General features: G+C 34.2%; 2 protein-coding genes across 4 annotated transcripts in view; one reads left to right on the plus strand and one right to left on the minus strand.

The window, feature by feature from the left end:
- Positions 1-571: 571 nt before the first annotated feature.
- LOC125646120 (fas apoptotic inhibitory molecule 1-like) lies at positions 572-8,729 on the minus strand. Of its 2 annotated transcripts, none has more exons than XM_048872275.2 (5): positions 8,696-8,729; positions 4,992-5,113; positions 4,051-4,279; positions 3,500-3,549; positions 572-3,265 (listed from the first exon to the last, which is right to left on the minus strand). In XM_048872275.2, the coding sequence occupies exons 2-5, from the start codon at positions 5,103-5,105 to the stop codon at positions 3,116-3,118; spliced, it is 543 nt and encodes a 180-aa protein (XP_048728232.1). In that variant the 5' UTR covers positions 5,106-5,113; positions 8,696-8,729; the 3' UTR covers positions 572-3,115. The 2 variants fall into 2 exon arrangements, with proteins under 2 accessions (XP_048728232.1, XP_048728233.1); XM_048872276.2 differs by lacking the exon at positions 8,696-8,729 and adding an exon at positions 8,149-8,282.
- Positions 8,730-8,921: 192 nt separating this feature from the next.
- Positions 8,922-21,241, plus strand: part of LOC125645990 (centrosomal protein of 70 kDa-like) — a 48,244-nt gene continuing 35,924 nt past the window's right edge. The window contains exons 1-9 of one of the 2 annotated variants that reach the window (XM_048872073.2): positions 8,922-8,967; positions 14,547-14,603; positions 14,737-14,836; positions 16,431-16,557; positions 16,757-16,853; positions 17,120-17,293; positions 17,500-17,585; positions 18,004-18,072; positions 20,736-20,835. In XM_048872073.2, the coding sequence (XP_048728030.2) occupies positions 8,941-8,967; positions 14,547-14,603; positions 14,737-14,836; positions 16,431-16,557; positions 16,757-16,853; positions 17,120-17,293; positions 17,500-17,585; positions 18,004-18,072; positions 20,736-20,835 (837 nt within the window). In that variant the 5' untranslated portion in view covers positions 8,922-8,940. The remainder of the gene's footprint in view (positions 8,968-14,546; positions 14,604-14,736; positions 14,837-16,430; positions 16,558-16,756; positions 16,854-17,119; positions 17,294-17,499; positions 17,586-18,003; positions 18,073-20,735; positions 20,836-21,241) is intronic. The other variant, XM_056141524.1, reaches the window with a different exon arrangement.

Here is a 21,241-nt window from a genome sequence, read left to right on the forward strand (position 1 = left end):
AAAATTTATATGCACTAAAATTCAATCACCTTAAGTCAGTAATAAGATTACAGCAGGCATAAACTATACAATGTTGAGTGATATAGCATACATGATTCTAATGATCCATTGCACTTGGGGTAAACCGGCGATGACCGATGACACACGTGATTATGACGGTGTCCTTGGAGACGGTAGTATTGAGAGTAGCTTATTCAAAGACAATGCTTTTCATTCAGAAACGCTGATGAATTAAACATGATTTGTAAAAGTGTTGGCCTTTTTATATGCCAAATAAATATATGTCTATACAATAGGCAGTCAACATATTTATCACTACTATAGCTGGGTTACTCGATTCTTAGCACATCGCAGGGTACACCCAGCATGGTTCGATTCATTTGGGATTTTATCAAAATCAAGTATGCTAGCTAAAAAAATTAAATGCTCATAAAGAAATATACAACAGAGCAAGATCACGGAAATAAAGTACTGCAAAATTTAAGTGATATACAAACAACTTCAAAAGTTGACAGCTCAACACGAGCAGAGGTGAATTCATAATTCTGATAACAAATCCGGAAACGAGAAAGGAATTGAAGAATTCATTTTATTTAGAAAAAATACACTCAAAACAATCAACTACATCTAAACAGTTGTATATTCAAGTTTCTGCTCAGTTTCCTTATCTGTTACGCGATTTCACAGTAAAAACAAGAGTCAGGGACTGTGCAAGGGGGAGAACTCTTACTTTCAGCATTTCCATTTGTTCTTGTGAGACTGCCCAATAAATAATGGGGAAGAAATTTTCAAGATCAGCAATACTTGGAATTATCTACATATAAATGATATATAACTGATTGTTAAACAGGACCAATTTGATGATTTTAATGATCGTTTTAAAGTGCAGATAACTCTTGTTATTGTTCTAAAATTTGTTGGAATGTTTACAAAATTACAACCAATACATTTATGACAGGAACACATCATTACCACTGCTGAAATACATTGTAATCGTACAAATCTCCAGAGCAAGAAAACTGACATTTCATGTGTTATCTTTGCTATTGGCAGTGCCTGATTTTGAATGTAATCTCTCTAACAATATTTAATTACACAATAATTTTTATAAAAGAGACAGAATAAATTTCTAAGTTCAAAGAATACGGATATAGAAAACATTTGAAAGTGTAAGTTCATTTCCTGTCATAATTTATATGTTACGAGATAAGCATTCCAAGAGGGAACTTGAAGTAATAAAGCAATCTTCTTAAACATAGTATTGCAAATACACTCTCGTAATTTATAATAAAGAAGGACCTTCATACAATATGGCACATACTGCTAAAGAAGATGAAGGGAATGATTATTGATTTACAAAGTGTTGAATACAGGATTATTTATACATCTAGATCTACTACACTAATGATACTACTGTTGTACAGCTTTCTCCTGAGAAATTTATAGCATTCAAAGTGGGATATCTTTTTAATAAATAGATGGCATTTCTGCAACCATTAACACTAGCTATTCATCCCAGGGTTTCTTTTGCAAATCTCATTGCTTTTTACACAAATTTTTCAAACATACACCTTTTTCTTCTTCAACTTTTTGAAAGTACACACTATAAATGAAATTCCTTTTTTCAAAATCTTAAAATATCCCAGTACTATATCATTGTACGATGGTAGTTCTCAATTCTCATTTGTGTTTTCCCCCTCCCCGTTTACTTGAATTTATCTGAAATTCAAAATTTGCAAATGAGGGATATTGAAATCTGCATTTCCCAATTTTTGTTGGTGATATCTAGGGAATAGGGATATTGAAATCTGCATTTCCCAATTTTTGTTGGTGATATCTAGGGAATAGGGATATTGGAATTAGCAATACTGTTCAAAGTGAATCTGATTATGTCAATACAGAATAAACACCAAAGCATGATAACAGAGCCATATTAAAAACTCAAACAAGCAGAATTATGAGGTATTAAGTATTCCTGTCAGAGTGCTTCATTTGGCTTACGTAAGTTTCACAACGTAGGTACATAGGGTAAAAAAACATCAACACTGGGTTTGTCACAATATACCATATATTAGATAATTTTGACGTCGGGAAAATTTGGGAGATTTTTTGCCGAAAAAGTACATTGACATTTTGGTGCTCTATTACTTGCCACGATTTCATTTTGAAAGTGTATCATTTATATGAATGGAAATTTTGGCACTATCATTTTTTAGCAAATTTCCATCCACCAAAATGCCAACATTTCCAACGAGCAAAAACAACCCAATACATGTACAACTGCATATGATTTGAGGAAATTGTAGTGTACAGGGAAAATCTACTGTATTGCATCATCTGTATCATCGAAACATGTTCATTTTCATTTTTTTTCCCCCCTCAAATAAATCAGAAATCTACTGATTACTGTGTTTTGGGTTTTTTTTCCCCCATCTCCTTTTTTCAAGAAAGATGATTGAAAATGGCAACAGCTAGAATCTAGAGTCAAATATTGTGACTTGATAAAAAAGCCAACATTGTCTTCCATGGCAGAAACACTTTGCCATTTGTAATGGTTTACATGATTTTGAGGCAGTACATTTTGTGAGTTTTCAGACATTGCTAAAAATTGCAGTGTATTTATCATATTATGACACCTTCTGACTGACTGAGCAAATATCAAAGTAAAAAACAATAAAGCATGAAAAATTACATTTTCATATCTTCCTGTTTACTATCAGAGTAATTTCTTCACACATCAACCAAATCAATTAAAAAATTAAATATATATAATATATCCATTCAATAATTCAATAATTAAGAAAAAAATTGCTTTAAAATGTACATGTAATTCCATTTTTTTTTAAATTCAAAACAGAACATGTAATATACTTTAAAGAAGTTAAAACACATTTCATTTACACACAAAAAAATTATTGAGACACAAATTTTATTTACTTGTAGACTGTATTGAAATTATAATAACACAAACTAATACAGCTACAGATGGACGGACAAACATTTTGTAATTAAATCATAAGGCAAAGTATACTCAAAACAAGATCTGCTTCAAGAGACGAAAAGAGTGTGGAATGAAAGTATAAATACACAGCTATATCACATCCAGAGGGAGAGGTCATTCATTGCATTCTGGGATTTCTGTGTCATCCACGAAAAGTTTATGTAGGATTCCGTCTCTTCTCCTTCCGCTACTGATGGCCGTTATGTGAGCAGAGTGAGCGCCAATTTCAAAATGAGTCTCCGTTCCTTCCTCACCAAACTCCCCCTGAAATTCCCAAATGTGAAACATCACTTATTACTCTCAAAAATTCACATACACATCAAACACTGCTACAATCATTCTTTTTCACTGCTCACAATTTTATTCTCTAAATGATTGCTATCATTCCATGATTTGCTGACTTCCATATAAATCAAGGCATTTAATATAATCTTAATTGATGATAAATTAGTGCCCAAACAAACAAATAAAAACCTAAATACAGGAAGAAGTACTCACAAAGGTATCCTTTTTGTCTCCATTGACCCAAACATCCAAAGTATCTTTTTCTGTAAAAGATGCACATGATTATTTTCTTATTTTTACAGAAGGGCATGTACTGATGCACAGTAATAGGTGAACTAAGGATTTTTTAACCCTTGAAACAAAGTTTTGGTTATAATATTCATAAGCACTTGATGTCCCTGATCCCGGTATTCTGTCGAAAACACTTGGATCACATGCACTGTCACAAAACACTTGGATCACATGCACTGTCACAAAATGCTTGGATCACATGCACTGTCACAAAATGCTTGGATCACATGCACTGTCACAAAATGCTTGGACCACATGCACTGTCACAAAATGCTTGGATCACATGCACTGTCACAAAATGCTTGGATCACATGCACTGTCACAAAATGCTTGGATTGTGTATACTATATTCAATTGATAGGGGTAGTCCACATGATCACCATACTGAGAGTGGGCAGACATGACAAGGCTATGATGATAATACTTTTTGAGAATAAAAAAAATGACATGTGTCATTCCATCCTTGAACTTACCCAGACACACTCGGATGGGATTCCCTGCGATGGTGAGCACCCATGCTTTCTGGACTTTACTCTGATTTTCCCGAAACTTGTTCAAACTTTTCCCATTGACTTCCAAAGTGTACTCATATGCAAAGCCGCTGACTGCATCTATTGTGATTGTACATTTGGCCTTGCTGTGTCCTATCTGAAAATGTTCTTTGCCAACCAACTTAAACATCCAGTCTACCCGGAAGATTTCCTGGAATCATACATGATATTCAAATACACAGTATTCACTACTACCACTAAACAGGTGGGTTTTTTTAATTTTAATAAATATGTCTTTAAAATATCAAAAATACTTTATTCACCCATTATTTGAACATAACAGAAAATATGCCATGATCCACAATTATATATAGTCAAACTTTGGTATCTCGAACATCGATATCTCGAATACCATGGATATGTCGAAGTCAGATGGATCAATTAAAGTCCCAACTTCAATTTTCTTTAGTATTTTAACCTCAATATCTTGAACCCCTGGATATTTAAAAGTTTTTTCTCGGCATCATCGAGTTCAAAATAACAAACAAAGCATATAAAATATCCAATGATTTGAATTATTGTGATATTTTTATTTCAACTCGGACATTCTTAGTTTGAATATTAATTGCATACTGTTTTCCAGCTAAAGGTTTCATAAAACCGTATAGCGAGTTATTTCCAAGGGTCTACAATTTGGCGATTTCCTGGCTCAATTAAAAGAAAACTAACAATTTTAGCGGGATGAATTTTAGCGGACAATGAAGAGTTATCTCTCTTGCAAATAATGAAGTCGCAATGGGGTGCATAATTGGCAAGTGAAATTTGTCAGCTTAGTACCTAACCGCTAAAACAAGCCAAATCTATCACCAAGAAACCCGCTACACAGTATTACATACAAGATGATACAGATGAAGATTTCTTACTTTGCCATCAACTCTTATGATTCTTTTGCCAGATGTTGTCCCATGTTCAAACTCAATGTTATGAACACCGTCAGGTAAGGCCACCTGCCAAGTGGCTACAATGTCATTAGACATTATCACTCCTATGAAGAAACAAATGTAGAATAAGATATAACAATCTGAACAGATGTTAGTGTGTATACTAATGGGAATAAGAATATTTTCAAAATTGTACATGAAGTGATTACCTTTCCAAAGCCTTATCCAAATAAGTTTAACACTGCATCGCAGTCATATAATGTTATTGACAAGAAAGAGCTTGTTTTGTATACCACACACAGACAAATAGGTGCTTACATCATCATCATTAACACATTGCTACACTAATATCATATACCTGGCAGTTTTACACACCTTTCTGCAATCAATAATTTCCATTTTTGTATCAGACATATATATATATGTGTGTGTGTGTGTGTGTGTGTGTGTGTGTGTGTGTGTGTGTAGTATGTCATCTTATAAAATATTCAGTTACTGTAAAATCATTTAAATTCATGGGCCAATTTTCATGGATCGCTGAATTTTTATGGGTTCGTGGGGACGTAATTTCGTCAATTTATATATTTGTAAGAAAGATAAATCTGGAATGTTTGCTTTGTCTTTATTCGTTGATGTAAATTCGTGGGTGAGGGGTACCCACAAAATTCACGAAAATTGAGCAACCACGAATTCTAATGATTCCACAGTATTGAAATATATATATATTCATATATCTGTTATGCATTACTTAAGGTCGGGATGAACACCAGCATAAAAAAAAAATATTTGTCAATGGATTGTTCTCATCCTTAGTCAAATCTTGGTACAGGAAACCCCCCAATACAAATTGATCATGTGAGGTGAGGAGTCATGATCCTAGATGAGTTACATTCCCTGAAATTAACATTAAAGCATGGTCCCCCATTAAACGTTTTTCAGGTTTTGTGATTTAAACAAAAATAAAGTCAATGATACATAAAAAATTTAAAAAGTAAAACCCTATTTAATATTTTCACTATTGTTACATGTGTAGACACATTTATCAGTTTTTGATTTATGAAAGAATGTGTAAATGAATATTTTTCAAAATTAGATAAAATATTTCTATGTACTTTTAAGAATGATAATGGCTATATGAAATACAGAAGCTGACCTCAATATTGAACTAGGTGACAATGAACTTTGTGTACTCTTACTGCTAGAACCACATTTTATCTATAGGCATCATAATACTCATATAATAAAACAGTACCTTCAAAGCTCAAGACATTTTAAAATATTTTAAAATTCAAAAGAACTACTTAATACACAAATCAAATTTTGAATGAATGTTTCATCACAATCAAAAATGAATTAGCGGAGATTGAAATACAAGGAAAACAGAAAAAAATCGTGTTGTAGTGATTTTCTATTATACTCTGGTTTGCGATTCCAATCACTGTGAACCTCATCACAATGCACCCGACATGAAGAGGAGTCTCTGTCTTAGTGTACTTCAATCATGTGATTAGAGTTCTACCTATCCTTTCCTAATTAACACAAAACAACTGAGGCCACTGCTACTCTGTAACTGCAATCACCAATCAAAGTAAATTAAGAGGAGGCCTGCAGGTTCAAGCAGTTATCTTTTCAATATAAAACTTAAAATTTCCATTAAAACCCCACAATGACCCCTGGGGTCTTCATGTAAATAAGCAGACTTCAGGATTGTATTTCAATTTTAATAATTATAATATGCACTTATGATTCAAATCTTTAGATTTTCAAAGAAATTTCCAATCTAATTAAAATCAGATCTTTTCTAACCATTACACTGGAAAAGGATCTGACAGCATTGCATTTGAGGTCATGTTATTTAACCTTTCACACATGACCGTGAATGAAATGACGTCTTTCGATAACATGAAAATTTAGCTTGGTATCGCAACATCCTTGGTATTTAACGTATGCATGCATGGGAATAAATGCAGAGAAGAGTGGGAGTTTAATTGAAGAAGATGGAGGTGGCCATGAGCAAAATGCCGCAGAAAATATATTCGACAATTTGATTTTGTGGAAACTGTTGAGGATAGTAAAGAGACCCACGATGTGTAAAACACTTCAACAAAAAACTGAAATTAGGCAGCCTGTGCCGTTAGGTCTATGATTAGGCAGCCTGTGCTGTTAGATCGTATAATTAGGCAGCCTGAGCTGTTAGGTCGTATAATTAGGAAGCCTGTGCTGTTAGGTCATATAATTAGGCAGCCTGTGCTGTTAGGTCTATTATTAGGCAGCCTGTGCTGTTAGGTCGTATAATTAGGCAGCCTGTGCTGTTAGGTCGTATAATTAGGCAGTCTGTGCTGTTAGGTCATATAATTAGACAGCCTTTGCTGTTAGGTCGTATAATTAGGCAGCCATGTGGGTAGGTCGTATAATTAGGCAGCCATGTGGGTAGGTCGTATAATTAGGCAGCCTGTGCTGTTAGATCGTATAATTAGGCAGCCTGTGCTGTTTGAAACATTCTACTGCTCACTAGGACAATAAGTACAGTGTCACATACATGTAGTTCAAAGGTGTGCACACTATGCTTTATTGCAGGTTTACGTGGATTATGTCACTGATTAAGAAAGGTGTGTTATACTATTGTGTCACATGTGGATGTGAATAAAATGAATGTTCTAGCAAGCAGCATTCTTATAAACACTTTTCATGTTATTATTAAAGTATAATTGTTTAATATTTGAACACCGAGAGGGAGAAGGTAATGGGATTTTCTAAACACCTATTTCACTTTTTCTAAGACCTGTCTTTGAAAAATATCAGAATCCTTCATGATTATCCATCATCCATGGGATTACAGAAATCTCATCCTCAGGGTTGAATATTCAGAGGAACAAGTCTTGACCAACCACAACATTCGAATCAATCCTGAGGGTGAAATTTCCATTATCCCATGGGTATGAATTAAATCAGTATAATTAATACACAGTCATAAATTGAAACATGTTAATAAAGATCATATAGAGACATTATTACCATGTTTACTTGTCAATATTTATGATGTCATAATAGATGAGGTTGAAACTATGTGAGATAAGCTTTCACACATGGCAGAATCCTGTCTTACAAGGGTAGTTATGAAGGACAAATAATCCTTTACCAGGTTGGGAACACTTCCCCTATAGCGAGATCTTCTCACGTCATCATCCCTCTCTAGTGTTCCTAGCCTGTCTACTCGAGGATTATTTTAAATATACATGAATGCAGGAAGATTTGTTAAAATATTACTCCAGTGGTTCTTGAGAAAATGAAAATGCGAATAGTTTACACCCAACAAACAGACAATAGACATTTTGCTTGTAGTATATTAACAAAACTCAGACCAATTTTGTTTGTATTGTAAACTGCAACAAACAATTTATCAGAACAATCTGGTTTGGATTTCTTAACAAAATCTCATACATAAGTTTGAGTTTTCTTTTATCTGAGTAATCATAATTTGAGTAAAACCTCAGATTTAAGTCCAAGTTTCTACATAATTCATATTTTTATTTGGCCTGATGCAGATGGGTCAGTTAAAAATCATTTTTCATTAGTGCCTAAGATACATTAAAGTCAGGTATTGTTCATTTGTAAAATAAGATTCATGATAGATAATAAAAATAGAGTGTAAATAAACCCAAAATACGCTGCTGGGCAACACTTACACAAAATACGGGTCCTGGCGAAACGGAAACGAAAGTAGGAATTACCTCGTACGTATATTAGATATTTTTCCTCTTATCTATAATGTTTATTTTTTAGCTATTTTTAAAAAAATCAAAGTTCTAAGTCCCCTTACTACTATGATAGACATATCTGTGCTACTATATAAAAAAATTGATCTGAAATGCAAATACAAGCATACAGTCTTTATACGTACGAATTAATATCTCATAGATATGTAAACAATATGGCCGACAGTCCGACGTCAAGAAAGGTAAATTAGGCCTAGCTTTAAGATTTTGAAAATTTACTCTGATAAGTTTTTAAAAAATGCATTGTGTGATTAGAATGCTTTTAATTTTCTGCAAAATTGCATATAAACAGAATGCGTATACTGAACAAATCCTTCACACTTGGAGTATAAGTCAAATATGACACTTGCATGGACTTGCAAAAGCGCGAAATATTTAAAGAAAATGGTCACGAACGCCTCACATGTGAAAAAAGGGGCTTATTGATGCTGAGTGTATGAATATGTTGACAGTGCTACCGTTAAGGCAATAATCTGATAATTGCTCTCTAGGTACATATTACCGGGTGTACATGTTTATGCTCTGTGATGTAAATATGGCGCGAGTCTTTTGATGGAAATTTTGCAGGTGTGTGATAATTATGGCTTATGACTGTATCCATCAAATTACTCTAAAATCTGATTATTATGCATAGTAAAGCAGTAGCTGAAATAAAAATAAAGGGGAATGCAAAGATAACCCCTATATCTTACAGGGCTCAAAATTAACATCTATATGCCAGTCAGTCCGTGACTGGTTGAAAGTCTCGGCGGACTGACTGACATTTCTTTTAGTTAGTCCGATGGGACTGGTCAATATTCTAAAATGTCATTTTGGAAAACTTATCAAACCTTTGGCATTCCTCTGGAGATATCAGATGAACCTGATTAGCGTTGCAATATTGTGCGAGGCATATCGAGTTAAACCCCATTTATTTCAATAACATAAACAAACTATGTTTAATTATTTTTGGAAAACCCTGGTGGACTGGTAAATTTATCTGTGGACTGGTTAAAATTAAACCCTATCAGTCCGACTGGATTGTTGACATAAAAAGTTAGTTTCAAGCCCTCTCTTAGTCAGATTTGCTGACTGATATGAAGCTGGGATAGGCTCTATAGATTGTACTAGTCTACTAGATGAAATCTGCAGATGCTGATTTTTTAATTCAAAGAATTAAAACAGACGCCGCAGGCAACGAAATTAAGGGGAAATACTCGCTAAATGCGAGTTAAAAATTGAAATTGCGAGTAAAAAATCACAAGTAATCGCAACTTTTTGCGAGTGAAGAAAAAACGATCTTTTCCCGGATTTCCTCGGTTTATTGGCTGTACTTTGAAGTTTACAATAATTTTGTCTTGTGCATAGAAACGCTTTACAGAATCAATATACAAGTATTGAAAAAGTAAACGTGGATCGAATAAATAACTAAGGCCAAGGTCATCTCAGTCAGTGATGTCGAAGATGGCCTACTTCAAGAACACTTCGGGTGTCTCAGTGACGTCTGATTTAAATAGCAAGCATGTTGATCTCGTCCGTGTCTACATGAAACAACACATGACAGTGTGTCACCGTTTCACGCGGTGTCCTTCTGTATTCTATAGTCAAACACTTCTGAGTTCGCGGGGTTTTCTTTTCTACTAGAATTTTTTAGATGAAATTTCCAAAAGTTTTGAACATATAGTTTGAATTGGCACAAACAGTCTTCAAGATTTCAATCCACATGATGTTGTAAATAGGTGGTAGATCTCTGGACAGCGAGTACGTCGCACAAGTGTACCCTATGACCCTCACCATGCACCATGTATGTTGTATGATAATTCATTAAATTTTAAATGAAAGAATTCACAATCTTATTTTTCTTATTGCACTTTAAAGGAGATTTTTAATGATTTTCCCTATATTTTAATAAAGAGACATGCATGTTTTCTTAATTCATGTAAAACAGCAATCGATTGAAAAATGCTAGTAAAAGCTCAATTTTGCTAGTTGGAAAATAATCTACTTGCTAAAATTTGCTAGTAGTGAAAAAAGTTAATTTCGATCCCTGAGACGGTACAGAGAGAACTAAGACAAACTTAATGGAAGTATGTGAAGAGCATTGTCACATCAAGAGAGGAAAACAGGTCAACAGAGTGGAATGAAATGTGTCTGGGCAAATATGTGAAACACAAACAAACAGACAGCACCCTTTTAATGTGACAACATTCTCCACTCAAAGCTGCAGAGTTAAAGCCACGATACTCCACAAGCAGGTCCAGGTCCGCAGCTCAGTTAAGGCTATCCGAGGAAAATCACAGTGCTGTTATAAATGTACCTCTAGCCCTTGACAAAGTCAGTCATAACCTTGTAATAGAAATTTAGAGCACTACACTATCACAGGAAAGATCAATTTATTAGTAGAAGGCTAGATCAATCACAGTCAGTTGTAGTGGATGGGAAGAGATCATCCTTCATTGACATAGGGTCAGAGTCCAAGGATGTGCAGTAGGACCATCATTGTTCTTATCCTACATCAATGAAAATGTCTGCAGAAATTAAGTCCACTGTCTGTCTATTCACAGATGAAACAGTAACATTTTTTTCTATCTCATCAGACTCTGACAACCTTCAAAAAAAAAACTTTGAAAATTGAAAGCCTAGCTGCTTGGAAAACCACCTGGAAAATGTCCTTTGACCAAGAGAAATGCAATGTGTTAAAGTGGCTCACTATATCTTGAAAGACTTTCTCAGATCAGCACAAAATGATTTATTTAATATCAAAGATATGATAATAAGCATATATCATATGCAATAAGTACATATGTCGACATGGTCGAAAAGACAGAAAATATGCAATTTTGGATTTTCAAAAAATGATTTTCAAAAATTTGTATTAGTTAATTTGAAGGAAAAGATTCTGGAGGATTTGAACTTAGCATCTGCTGGTCACTAACCCAATATACTTTACTCACTGAGCTACCATGGTAGTATCATCATAGACAAACAAATCGATTGGAACAAATAATTTAACAAAGTATTTGAATCAGAATCGCCATCTTGTGATATGGTGTCATAAAATTATAAGTCTTAGTGTAATGAGCAGTATGACCAAGCCGATAACAATATAATACACACAGCAGGGACACACCTAAACATCAGGGAATAGAGATGAATACTTTGGATGCACCTTTACTTCAGAATCATGTTGGAGTGAGCATCACATGTAAATAACATCTGTAGCAAGGCCATTGACTGTGAAATGCAACCTTAACATCAGCATCTTTCAAGGAGAAAGCATATATAAGGTCTTTGTAGAATACTCAAGTGCAGTCTGAGATCCATCAGAACAGTGTTCGAAATTATAACCATAAACCGAGTCTGTCAAATGACACTGGTCTATGCCAATTGTAATTGAGATAGACCAAATTGTCTATGCATATTTTCTAGATTTAAAGCAATAAAGTTATCCCTTACATGGTCAGTAAAAGTCTGATAAATGTTATGAGGAAAGGAGGAAAATATGCTTTCGATGTATATTAGAAGTAAATGAAAATGGGTTTGGGTTTTTTTTTTTGGATTTTTTTTTTCAATGTTGCGGTTTATGTCAATTCGATGAGGTCTATGTTATCTTGTTTTAAACCAATTTTGAACACTGTCAGAATGAAATTGAGAGACTGGTGATGTTCCAAACTTCCAGTGACAAGCTGCAAGATATGTTGCCAACGGGCAGGGAAATTGATTGAGTGTATATTACAACATCTGAGAAGGAGATCACATCTAGAGGAGAGGGGACAGTTGAGAAAACAAGAAAGATTGTGATCTGTTAGGAGAGACATCTTGTAAAACCCAGATATGAGTTTGCTGGAAAAGGTTTTGCTGTCAGAAACATTCCTTCTGTCCATTTAAAATCATGGAATTCTCTTTCACAGTAGCGATTGCATCCACAATGTCGACTAAGGGCCGTCAAAGCCTCAGTGACTAAACTCCAAAATTAGGACTCTCTGTTTTAGCCAGTTTTTAACCTTTCAATCTTCATGTGCACCCAATTCATAGTAGGACAAATAAGCTGTTGATGGCGGCCATTATCAGGCAGAAGCAGAAGATAAATAAATGATATTTTCTGAAAGGTTTTGACTATACAGTATAATTAAAAAACGAAATTTCAATATAATTGGTTTCAAATTGAGGAAATAGAATGCTCTGCAAAATTTGCAAGCTCCAGTAAGTAAACCATGATATAGGATAATGCTTATTGCTATGGTTTAGGATAATGCTTATTGCTATGGTTTAGGATAATGCTTATTGCTATGGTTTAGGATAATGCTTATTGCTATGGTTTAGGATAATGCTTATTGCTATGGTTTAGGATAATGCTTATTGCTATGGTTTAGGATAATGCTTATTGCTATGGTATAGGATAATGCTTATTGCTATGGTTTAGGATAATGCTTATTGCTATGGTTTAGGATAATGCTTATTGCTATGGTATAGGATAATGCTTATTGCTATGGTTTAGGATAATGCTTATTGCTATGGTTTAGGATAATGCTTATTGCTATGGTATAGGATAATGCTTATTGCTATGGTTTAGGATAATGCTTATTGCTATGGTTTAGGATAATGCTTATTGCTATGGTTTAGGATAATGCTTATTGCTATGGTTTAGGATAATGCTTATTGCTATGGTTTAGGATAATGCTTATTGCTATGGTTTAGGATAACGGTGGTGAATTTAAGGGGGGGGGGGGGGGTGCACTCAGCCCCCTTACCCCCCCCCCCCTAAAATTTTCAAATTTAAGGTAAATCATGGTATCTTGTTTAGAAAAATGTACTAAATGATAAAAGAAGCAATTATTTCTTCCACTCCTGGAGAAATGAATGACAACATCTTTTAGTTTCTTGAATTACTTCATTGGGAGAACTTAATTTTTTCCAAAAACCCTTAAAATTTGCGTCGTTTTATTAATTTCACCTTATTAGAAATAATAGAAAATAGTACAAATGACTAAATAGGAGACATATTTCAAGCCCTATAAAATCTGTAAAATCCAGGAGCTTCTGGGGGCTGGGCCCCCCACCAGGGCTTTCCCCTGGACCCACTGGGGGCCTCAAGGCGGCCCCCAGACCCCCTGTCTCATAAAGTGGCGCCCCTGTAACTGCAATTCCTGGATCCACCCCTGGATAATGCTTATTGCTATGGTTTAGGAGTTAAAAATGAATTGATTTTGCATATGAAGCGCAACAAGAAGTTTAATTACCTCAGTGTCTTTTAGATCTAAACAGTGACTTGAGCAGCAATTGTGAAATTCAGTATTGTTGAAAAATTTTTGCTCAAGAGGAAATTGAGATTGGACAAGTATTTGACATTTGATGATAACAATGAAAAGTCCTGTAATTTCCTTATTGTTTGAGAGATTTTAACCTGCAGACTGGCAGTTTTTAAAAATCTGAAAAAGAAAAGACTGAATGATATAGATATTGTGCTACTGTTATAAAACAGAGAACTATAGACTTCATGATCTATTTTTGACGATGTAGGTAAAAGCATCACATTGGTTTGAAACAAAATTCTGTAAAATGTTGATAGTGAAAAATAAAGGTAAAGATTGTATCAGATAAGTTCCTGAAGCTGTTTTAGGACTGAATATTGAGTTCCGCATTTAATATATGAATTATAATCATGAATTGAAGCACTGATAGTAAAACATATCTAACTCACAACATTTCTTAATTTTTAATTTTATTTACTAAGAAATTGCTAACAGAAAATAACCATTGAATTATATGCATTTATTTGTAGGTCACTTATGAGGAGAGTATGAATACATCAAACACAATGACCTCAACAAATTATCGGGTAATCAGGAACAAGATGACTTTATTCATAGTTTTCAATTTGGTTACTTTTTCGTATATTTTATTGATGAATTTCATGTTCATGCTGGTATATGTTAAGTAAAGAGTTGTATTTTTTTCTAATTTCTGCTTAGAATGAAGTTGACGAATGGACTGAAGTAAACAAGAAGCTAAAAAAACATGGACTGCAGATAGTCAAGCTGTTACATCCATCGGACGTAGCTCTCATGACAGGTATACTGTCTCTGTGGAGATCTGACATTTCTTATCAACAAGTCAGTGCCCAGAATCAGAATACTCTTTGAATTACAAATGCGTCATGAATGCCCTACATTTTTGCAGTCATGTCCTTACACTAGAAGTTGGGGGTCTGCATACCGATGTGGTCCTAAGCTTCAGATAAAGTAGTACATGTATTAAAAAACAGGATAAAGTAAAGCTTACAGTACAAAAAATTTTATTATGTGCTGAAGTTTTAACTGGTTGTATCATATGTCTAATGATAACAAGGTTTTAGTTTCTTCAATTTTATGGAGAACACTTTTTAGAATTTACGTTTCATCAAGTTGAAGGGATGGGTATTATAATGTTTAATTCTGTCCAAGTTATAGGATACAATTACACCAAGAATTTCAGGAGTAATCTGTAAAACAAATTAGCAGACACCTGGAAATAAAAGCATCAGTAGTATAGATATACAATGTAATCAGGCATGTAGCATCGTTTTTCAGGGGGTAGGGGATCAGAGAAGTTGACTTCACAATTGTCAAGAACAAACAAATATAACAAACCTCAAAGCTTTAAATCCTAAATCTTGGGGGGGGGGGTGATCATTCAATTTGAGTATAATCCAATACTACTATTCAAAGGGGGGGGGGGGGGGGGGGGGCAACCTATTGACCAAACTTTGCTCATAAAATGTAATAACACAAAGGGGGGGGGGGGGATCCCCATACCTCTCTCCTCTATTGCTACTTGCTTGATAATTATATTTGTGTGCATTTGAGTAAACAGATTTCAACAGAAAAATTACATTAGAAATACGGATTCAATATATTTAACATGTTCTGTTCATTGACACCTGAAGTTCATATTTTTGTCCACAGTGTGAAATGATTACGACTTAATAATTACATGCATTGGCTGCATATTAAAAAACTGATAATGAAGAATTGCTGATAAACTAAAGACATTCTTGCCCTGATCATTGTGGTCCTCAGTTCATTGCATCGTTATAAGGAATGGATAGAGAATTTACTATTTCTGATTATGATTAAGTGCCAGCTAAGGAATAATTGTAAAAATCAAGAGTAATTACTGATAAATGATGACTGTACAATCATTTTAGTCATTGATTATATTTATGTGTCCCATTTTTTGTGATTTTCCACAGTTCTCGACATCTATAGTGTTATGTGCCCCCTGTATTCAGAAGAAATAACTTGTGCTACACTGTGAAAAATGTATCCCATTTGTGGTCGAAATGGTTATTTTAATTTGATGTACTTATTGTGCATATATTTGCATTTCCAATGTTTTTACCAATTGTTGTAATATTATATTCATATTTCCTTATGTAGTTGTGAACAATGTGTATGAATCTTGATAATTATATAGTGCATCTCATTCAATGGCTGAGAATTTCGACAGAAATGAAATAGAATGTAAATATGAAAAATAGATTTCATTTTGAACATTTTAAGGGGATGAACTGCAATGGCTTCACACCTGTATACTTTCTTAGGTTTGCTGAAAGGAAATTTTTTTTGTAGCTTATTGTGAAATGATTTTATACCATTAATTATGATTTGTTTTCAAATCTTCTCAGGCAGAACAGTATGCTTGGACACGGCCATGAGTAAAACCCTGCGAGATAATGTTTTATCACTGGTGGCTGACTGTGACCATCGACAGACACTAATACAAGATCTGATCATCACCAACAATAAACTGAAGTAAATGTATACTGAACCTGGCTGTTTATAGAATGACATGTTAAGGGTGGTGATGCTTCTTTTATGCAGTACATTGATGTATTGATTGAAGTTCATGCTTGCAAGTAAAAAAGAAAATGAGTGTAGACAGATTGTTTGATCTCGCGCTGTTTCAAGAGTTATCTCTCTTGTGTCAATAACACCATTATTTTGCTTTCAGGGAAGATTTGGAGAAGCAATCAAATCTAACTTCAAAATACCATGGAAGAATGAAAGAATTACAAGTTTTACTAGAAAGTTCAAGAGCTCGAGTGCAGGTGAATACTGCTACTGTAAATCACTTAGATAATAATAATTATGGAAGATCTTTCTTTAATTAGAGACAACCAATTTTTCCCATTGATGTTTGTCCAATACACATTTTAGGATATCACATCATCTTTCATTCTGACTTATTTATGAAAGATTATGGAGGGGAGGAGGGGAGTCATAATTTTTTTTTTAAATGTATGATAGAGGCATCCAATAGTGGTGGTGGTTTGCATCCTATTTGATGAGTACAATTCCTGTTTGTTGTTGTTAGGAGATGGAAGAAGAAGGTTCTTCCAGGACTTCATTTATGACAGAGGAAGAGGAGAAACTCGTAAACACAAAGAACGCTATGCATGCCAAGTGTAAACAACTGACTCAGAAATGCCACACCCAGGAAAAGGAAATAGAGCGCCTAAAATCCAAAATGCAAAAAATGGCAGAGGAGGTAAAATTTAAAAATCACATGCATATTTTAAATATCCATAACATTCCAAACTTAAGGAAGAGATACCTTGATATGCAAACTCTTAACAGAAATTTCAGCAAAGGTGGCATTGTAATAGTACAAATTGTGAGGAATTTATTGTCATTCAATAATTAATCAATTTTGATTTAGATTTAAATTTCTTTATTGTTTAAACATTATTCCAGGAAGATAAACGGGCCTCCAGACAGGGCCAAGTGTTTCAAGAATTTAAGAAAAGAACTGCCCGGGCTCATAGTGTGATGGATGAAAAGTGAGTGTTTTGTATCAGCCTGTTCTAATGTGTGGCTCAGTGTGATTTAACAAGTCAACGGTTTTCAAATCACAGGGTGTACTTGGTTTAGCCAGGAACTGTATCAGAACTAGAATTTCAGTATGCAAAAATTTGATTTTGATTTATATCTGAACCAACAATTGTTTAACATTTGTTATGAATGGTGTGTGTAAATTGTATGTATGATATATGTAAATTGATGTGAATTTTAATTTTTTTTTTTATTTAGAAATGAAATTTTAGACTTTTGATGATAGCTTTTGTGTAATATGTCCAACATCATGCTTCATTACTGCAAATACAAGGAATGATATTCCGGATTGTAAACTTTTCTGATAACTCTTTAAAGTAACTTCAATATGACATACCACTCTAATACTGTGTGCTTGTTTTTCAGGTTGTTAGATATTATAGATGCTTATGAGAAACAGGTGCTAGACTTGCAAAAACAGATTGACTTTTATAAGTAAGCACAATACATGTACTTTATAAGGAATATGTAGTTTATAAGAAAGTACAATGTGCTTTGCATATATGTAAGACTCTAAAGTGCGATGGTCACTCCAAAGTGCGATGGTCACGCTAAAGTGCTATGGTGACGCCAAAGTCCGATGATGCGGAGTTCAGTAACGTTTGTGACTCACGTCATTGTGACATCATTCTTAACGTCTTTCAAAATAACACTGAAGAAATGTTACATGGACGACAGCAACGGCAAGATTTACATTGTTGAGGATAGTGAGAACGGCAAAGTACATTTGTTGTTGAACTTTCTTCTTCGCTCAAACATTCTTTAATTCATTATCATTAGTTTGACGTACACGTATTAAATTCCTGGGGGGGTGCTATAATACAAAACATTCTATATGATTTCGCATTGGAAAATTTCGTGTTTAATAACACAACTAGATGGTAATGAAATAAGTTCTTATTCTTATTTTTTGTACATGGATTTTGCACTGATATTTTGGTGAAACAACACATGGTTGGTTCAGTCAGTACCAAAACACTGTGTCGTTTACAAACCAATGGATTTTGGCGTGTCACACCATTGCACTTTGGCGTGTCAGACCATCGTACTTTGGCGATATAAGTTAAGTACCTTACAAGTACTATATAAGTTAAAGATGCACTTTTACTATTAAGCAAGTAGTGTACATGTACTTTAATTATTAGTTTCTTGATTTCACAATACCATTGTGCCACACATAGTACCAAGACAAGTGTTATGTGTTGTATAATAATAATAATGATAATAATAAGAATAATAATGCTTTATTTAGAGGAGGTAGCCTGGTTAGTACATGGTACTATTCTTCCCCGGGGCCTTCTGAAATACAAACAATATACTCATAATAATACGCACAATCAAAAATAAGAATAAAATGATAGGTTCCATGATCATATGCAATGTATAACAAAGTAGTATTTAAAATAATTGTGGAAGTCAATATTCATGGTAAAGAAAAGGTGCATGAAGTACAAGAGGGAAAAGAGGGAGGGGGTATAAAAAGATATATACTATATGTATATATACATACACATGTATATAGGAACATGTATTTAAAATTAACAACAGGTAATTATGAATTTTTCAACATTTCTTCTTAAAAACAGGTAGAGATGGTGATAACTTTATGTTTAATGGTAGCTCATTGTATAATTTGGAAGCTTAACAAATTTTCTTAGCGTTCGCTATATTCCTGACTTTGATATTTCAGTATACATCGCTGCATTTATTGACCATTTTTAGAGAATTGAAAGAGGCGGTGACATTTCCACAGGGAATTTGTTAATAGATTCATGAAGTCATTAACACTAGGATATGAACACCACACCTGGGGTGACACCTGGGGTGTAATATACAGCTATCTAGTGCGTCATCACTTGCACTGAGACAGACATAATTAGGAGTTCCTAAGATACTGAATAATGGTCAGGGTCCTATCATCTGTTCATCCAGATAATGCAGTGTTTTATCTCCCTATGTTGATGTCTCGCATAATTAAACATCTTTTTTATGCCCCCGAGATCGAAGATCGGGGGAGCATATTGTTTTTGTCCTGTCTGTCATTCTGTAATTCTGTCATTCTGTCTGAAACTTTAACCTTGCTATTAACTTTTGAACAGTAAGTGTTAGAGCTTTGATATTGCACATGAGTATTCCTTGTGACAAGACCTTTCTGTGAGTACCAACATTTTTGACCCTGTGACCTTGACCTTGGAATTTGACCTACTTTTTGAAAACTTTAACGTTGCTAATAACTTGAACAGTAAGAGATAGAGCTTTGATATTTCACATGAGTATTCCTTGTTACAAGATCTTTCTGTTGGTATTGAACCTTTTGACCTTGACATTTGACCTACTTTAAATTTTTTTACATTGTTCATAACTTCTAAATGGTAAATATGAGAGCTTTCATATTGTACATGAGCATTTCTTTTGACAAGATCTTTCTACTGGTACCAAGATATTTGCCCTTGTGACCTTGGCCATCTTCGGAATTGGCCATTATCGGGGGCATTTGTGTTTCACAAACACATCCTGTTTATTTAAAGTCTAGATCTGACTCCAAGACCATAAACTGAGCATAGACTTCAGTCGAAAATTTGTTTACTTATATCTTAGGAGTTATGTAGCACAGGTGTTTGAAACTGCAGGTTGATAAAAATTCAAATGCAAACTAATATTGAAAATTTTATTTGTTTATGAAAATTATTTTAAAAGTCAGTCTGATTAAAACCACCCCCCTCCTCCTTACACTCTGACCTTGATGACTCTGACGAGTGTAAGGAGGAGGGGGGTGGTTTTAATCAGACTGTTCAAAAGTTAGCTGGATTTGAAATATTGACTTAAGTCTGTTCTCAGTGTATAGCTTTGGGGCCTGTTATTATGTGTTTACAGAGAAAGACATGGTTACATATCATCCATCATCACCATATCTAGTTAACAAACGATTTCTGTACCATGTATTCTAATTATCACTCCCATAATAAGACTATATTAATTCTATATAAAGGAATATTTTCAAAACTTGGTATTAAAAGTTTTGCAATTTAGTATTGATATATTTTGGTGTCTTGATAATGCGGGGGGATATACGTGTATCCTGTGATTTTATGATTCAGGTCAGCTGAACTCGGAGATACTCAGGACTTTGACGATGAGGAACAGTCTTTCTTTTCTGTACGGAATGAACCCTCACAAAATATGAAATCCTTAGTTAGGGTAGGTCTGATTTCTGTTAGAACAACAAGTGTTGGAAATACCAAGTAATTGCAAATTTTGATGTTTCATTATGAAATATATTTTCACTTTGGGGGGGGGGGGGGGTGGTGGTGCTTGATCCACCTATCAAAGCATAAAATGTGTCGCAACTAGCAAAATATACCAGATGATGTTATGCCACATCGATTGTCTTGTGGATTGCTATTTGTGAATTGCTTACATATATAGCTGTGTCAGATTTAATTAGCAGTAATGTGGCATGCTGTAGTAAGTTATGAACTTTTATGAAAGAAAAAAATCACAAATCAGATTATATTTTTAGGTCACCTGAGTCATGTGTTCACTATTGAACATTTCTTTACTTCTTGATAACTACCATTCCAATTCTTTTCAGATTTGTTATGAA

This window comes from Ostrea edulis, chromosome 6 (assembly GCF_947568905.1).
Source record: "Ostrea edulis chromosome 6, xbOstEdul1.1, whole genome shotgun sequence".
NCBI lineage: Eukaryota > Metazoa > Mollusca > Bivalvia > Ostreida > Ostreidae > Ostrea > Ostrea edulis.

What these genes read in the sequence shown, in the direction of transcription:
- LOC125646120 (XM_048872275.2), bottom strand. Translation starts at nt 5,105, where the DNA reads ATGTCTAATGACATTGTAGCCACTTGGCAGGTGGCCTTACCTGACGGT. An exon ending in TCATAAGAGTTGATGGCAAA is followed by an intron (nt 4,280 to 4,991) that starts GTAAGAAATCTT and finishes GTATGATTCCAG; the next exon opens with GAAATCTTCCGGGTAGACTG. An exon ending in TCCCATCCGAGTGTGTCTGG is followed by an intron (nt 3,550 to 4,050) that starts GTAAGTTCAAGG and finishes CATCTTTTACAG; the next exon opens with AAAAAGATACTTTGGATGTT.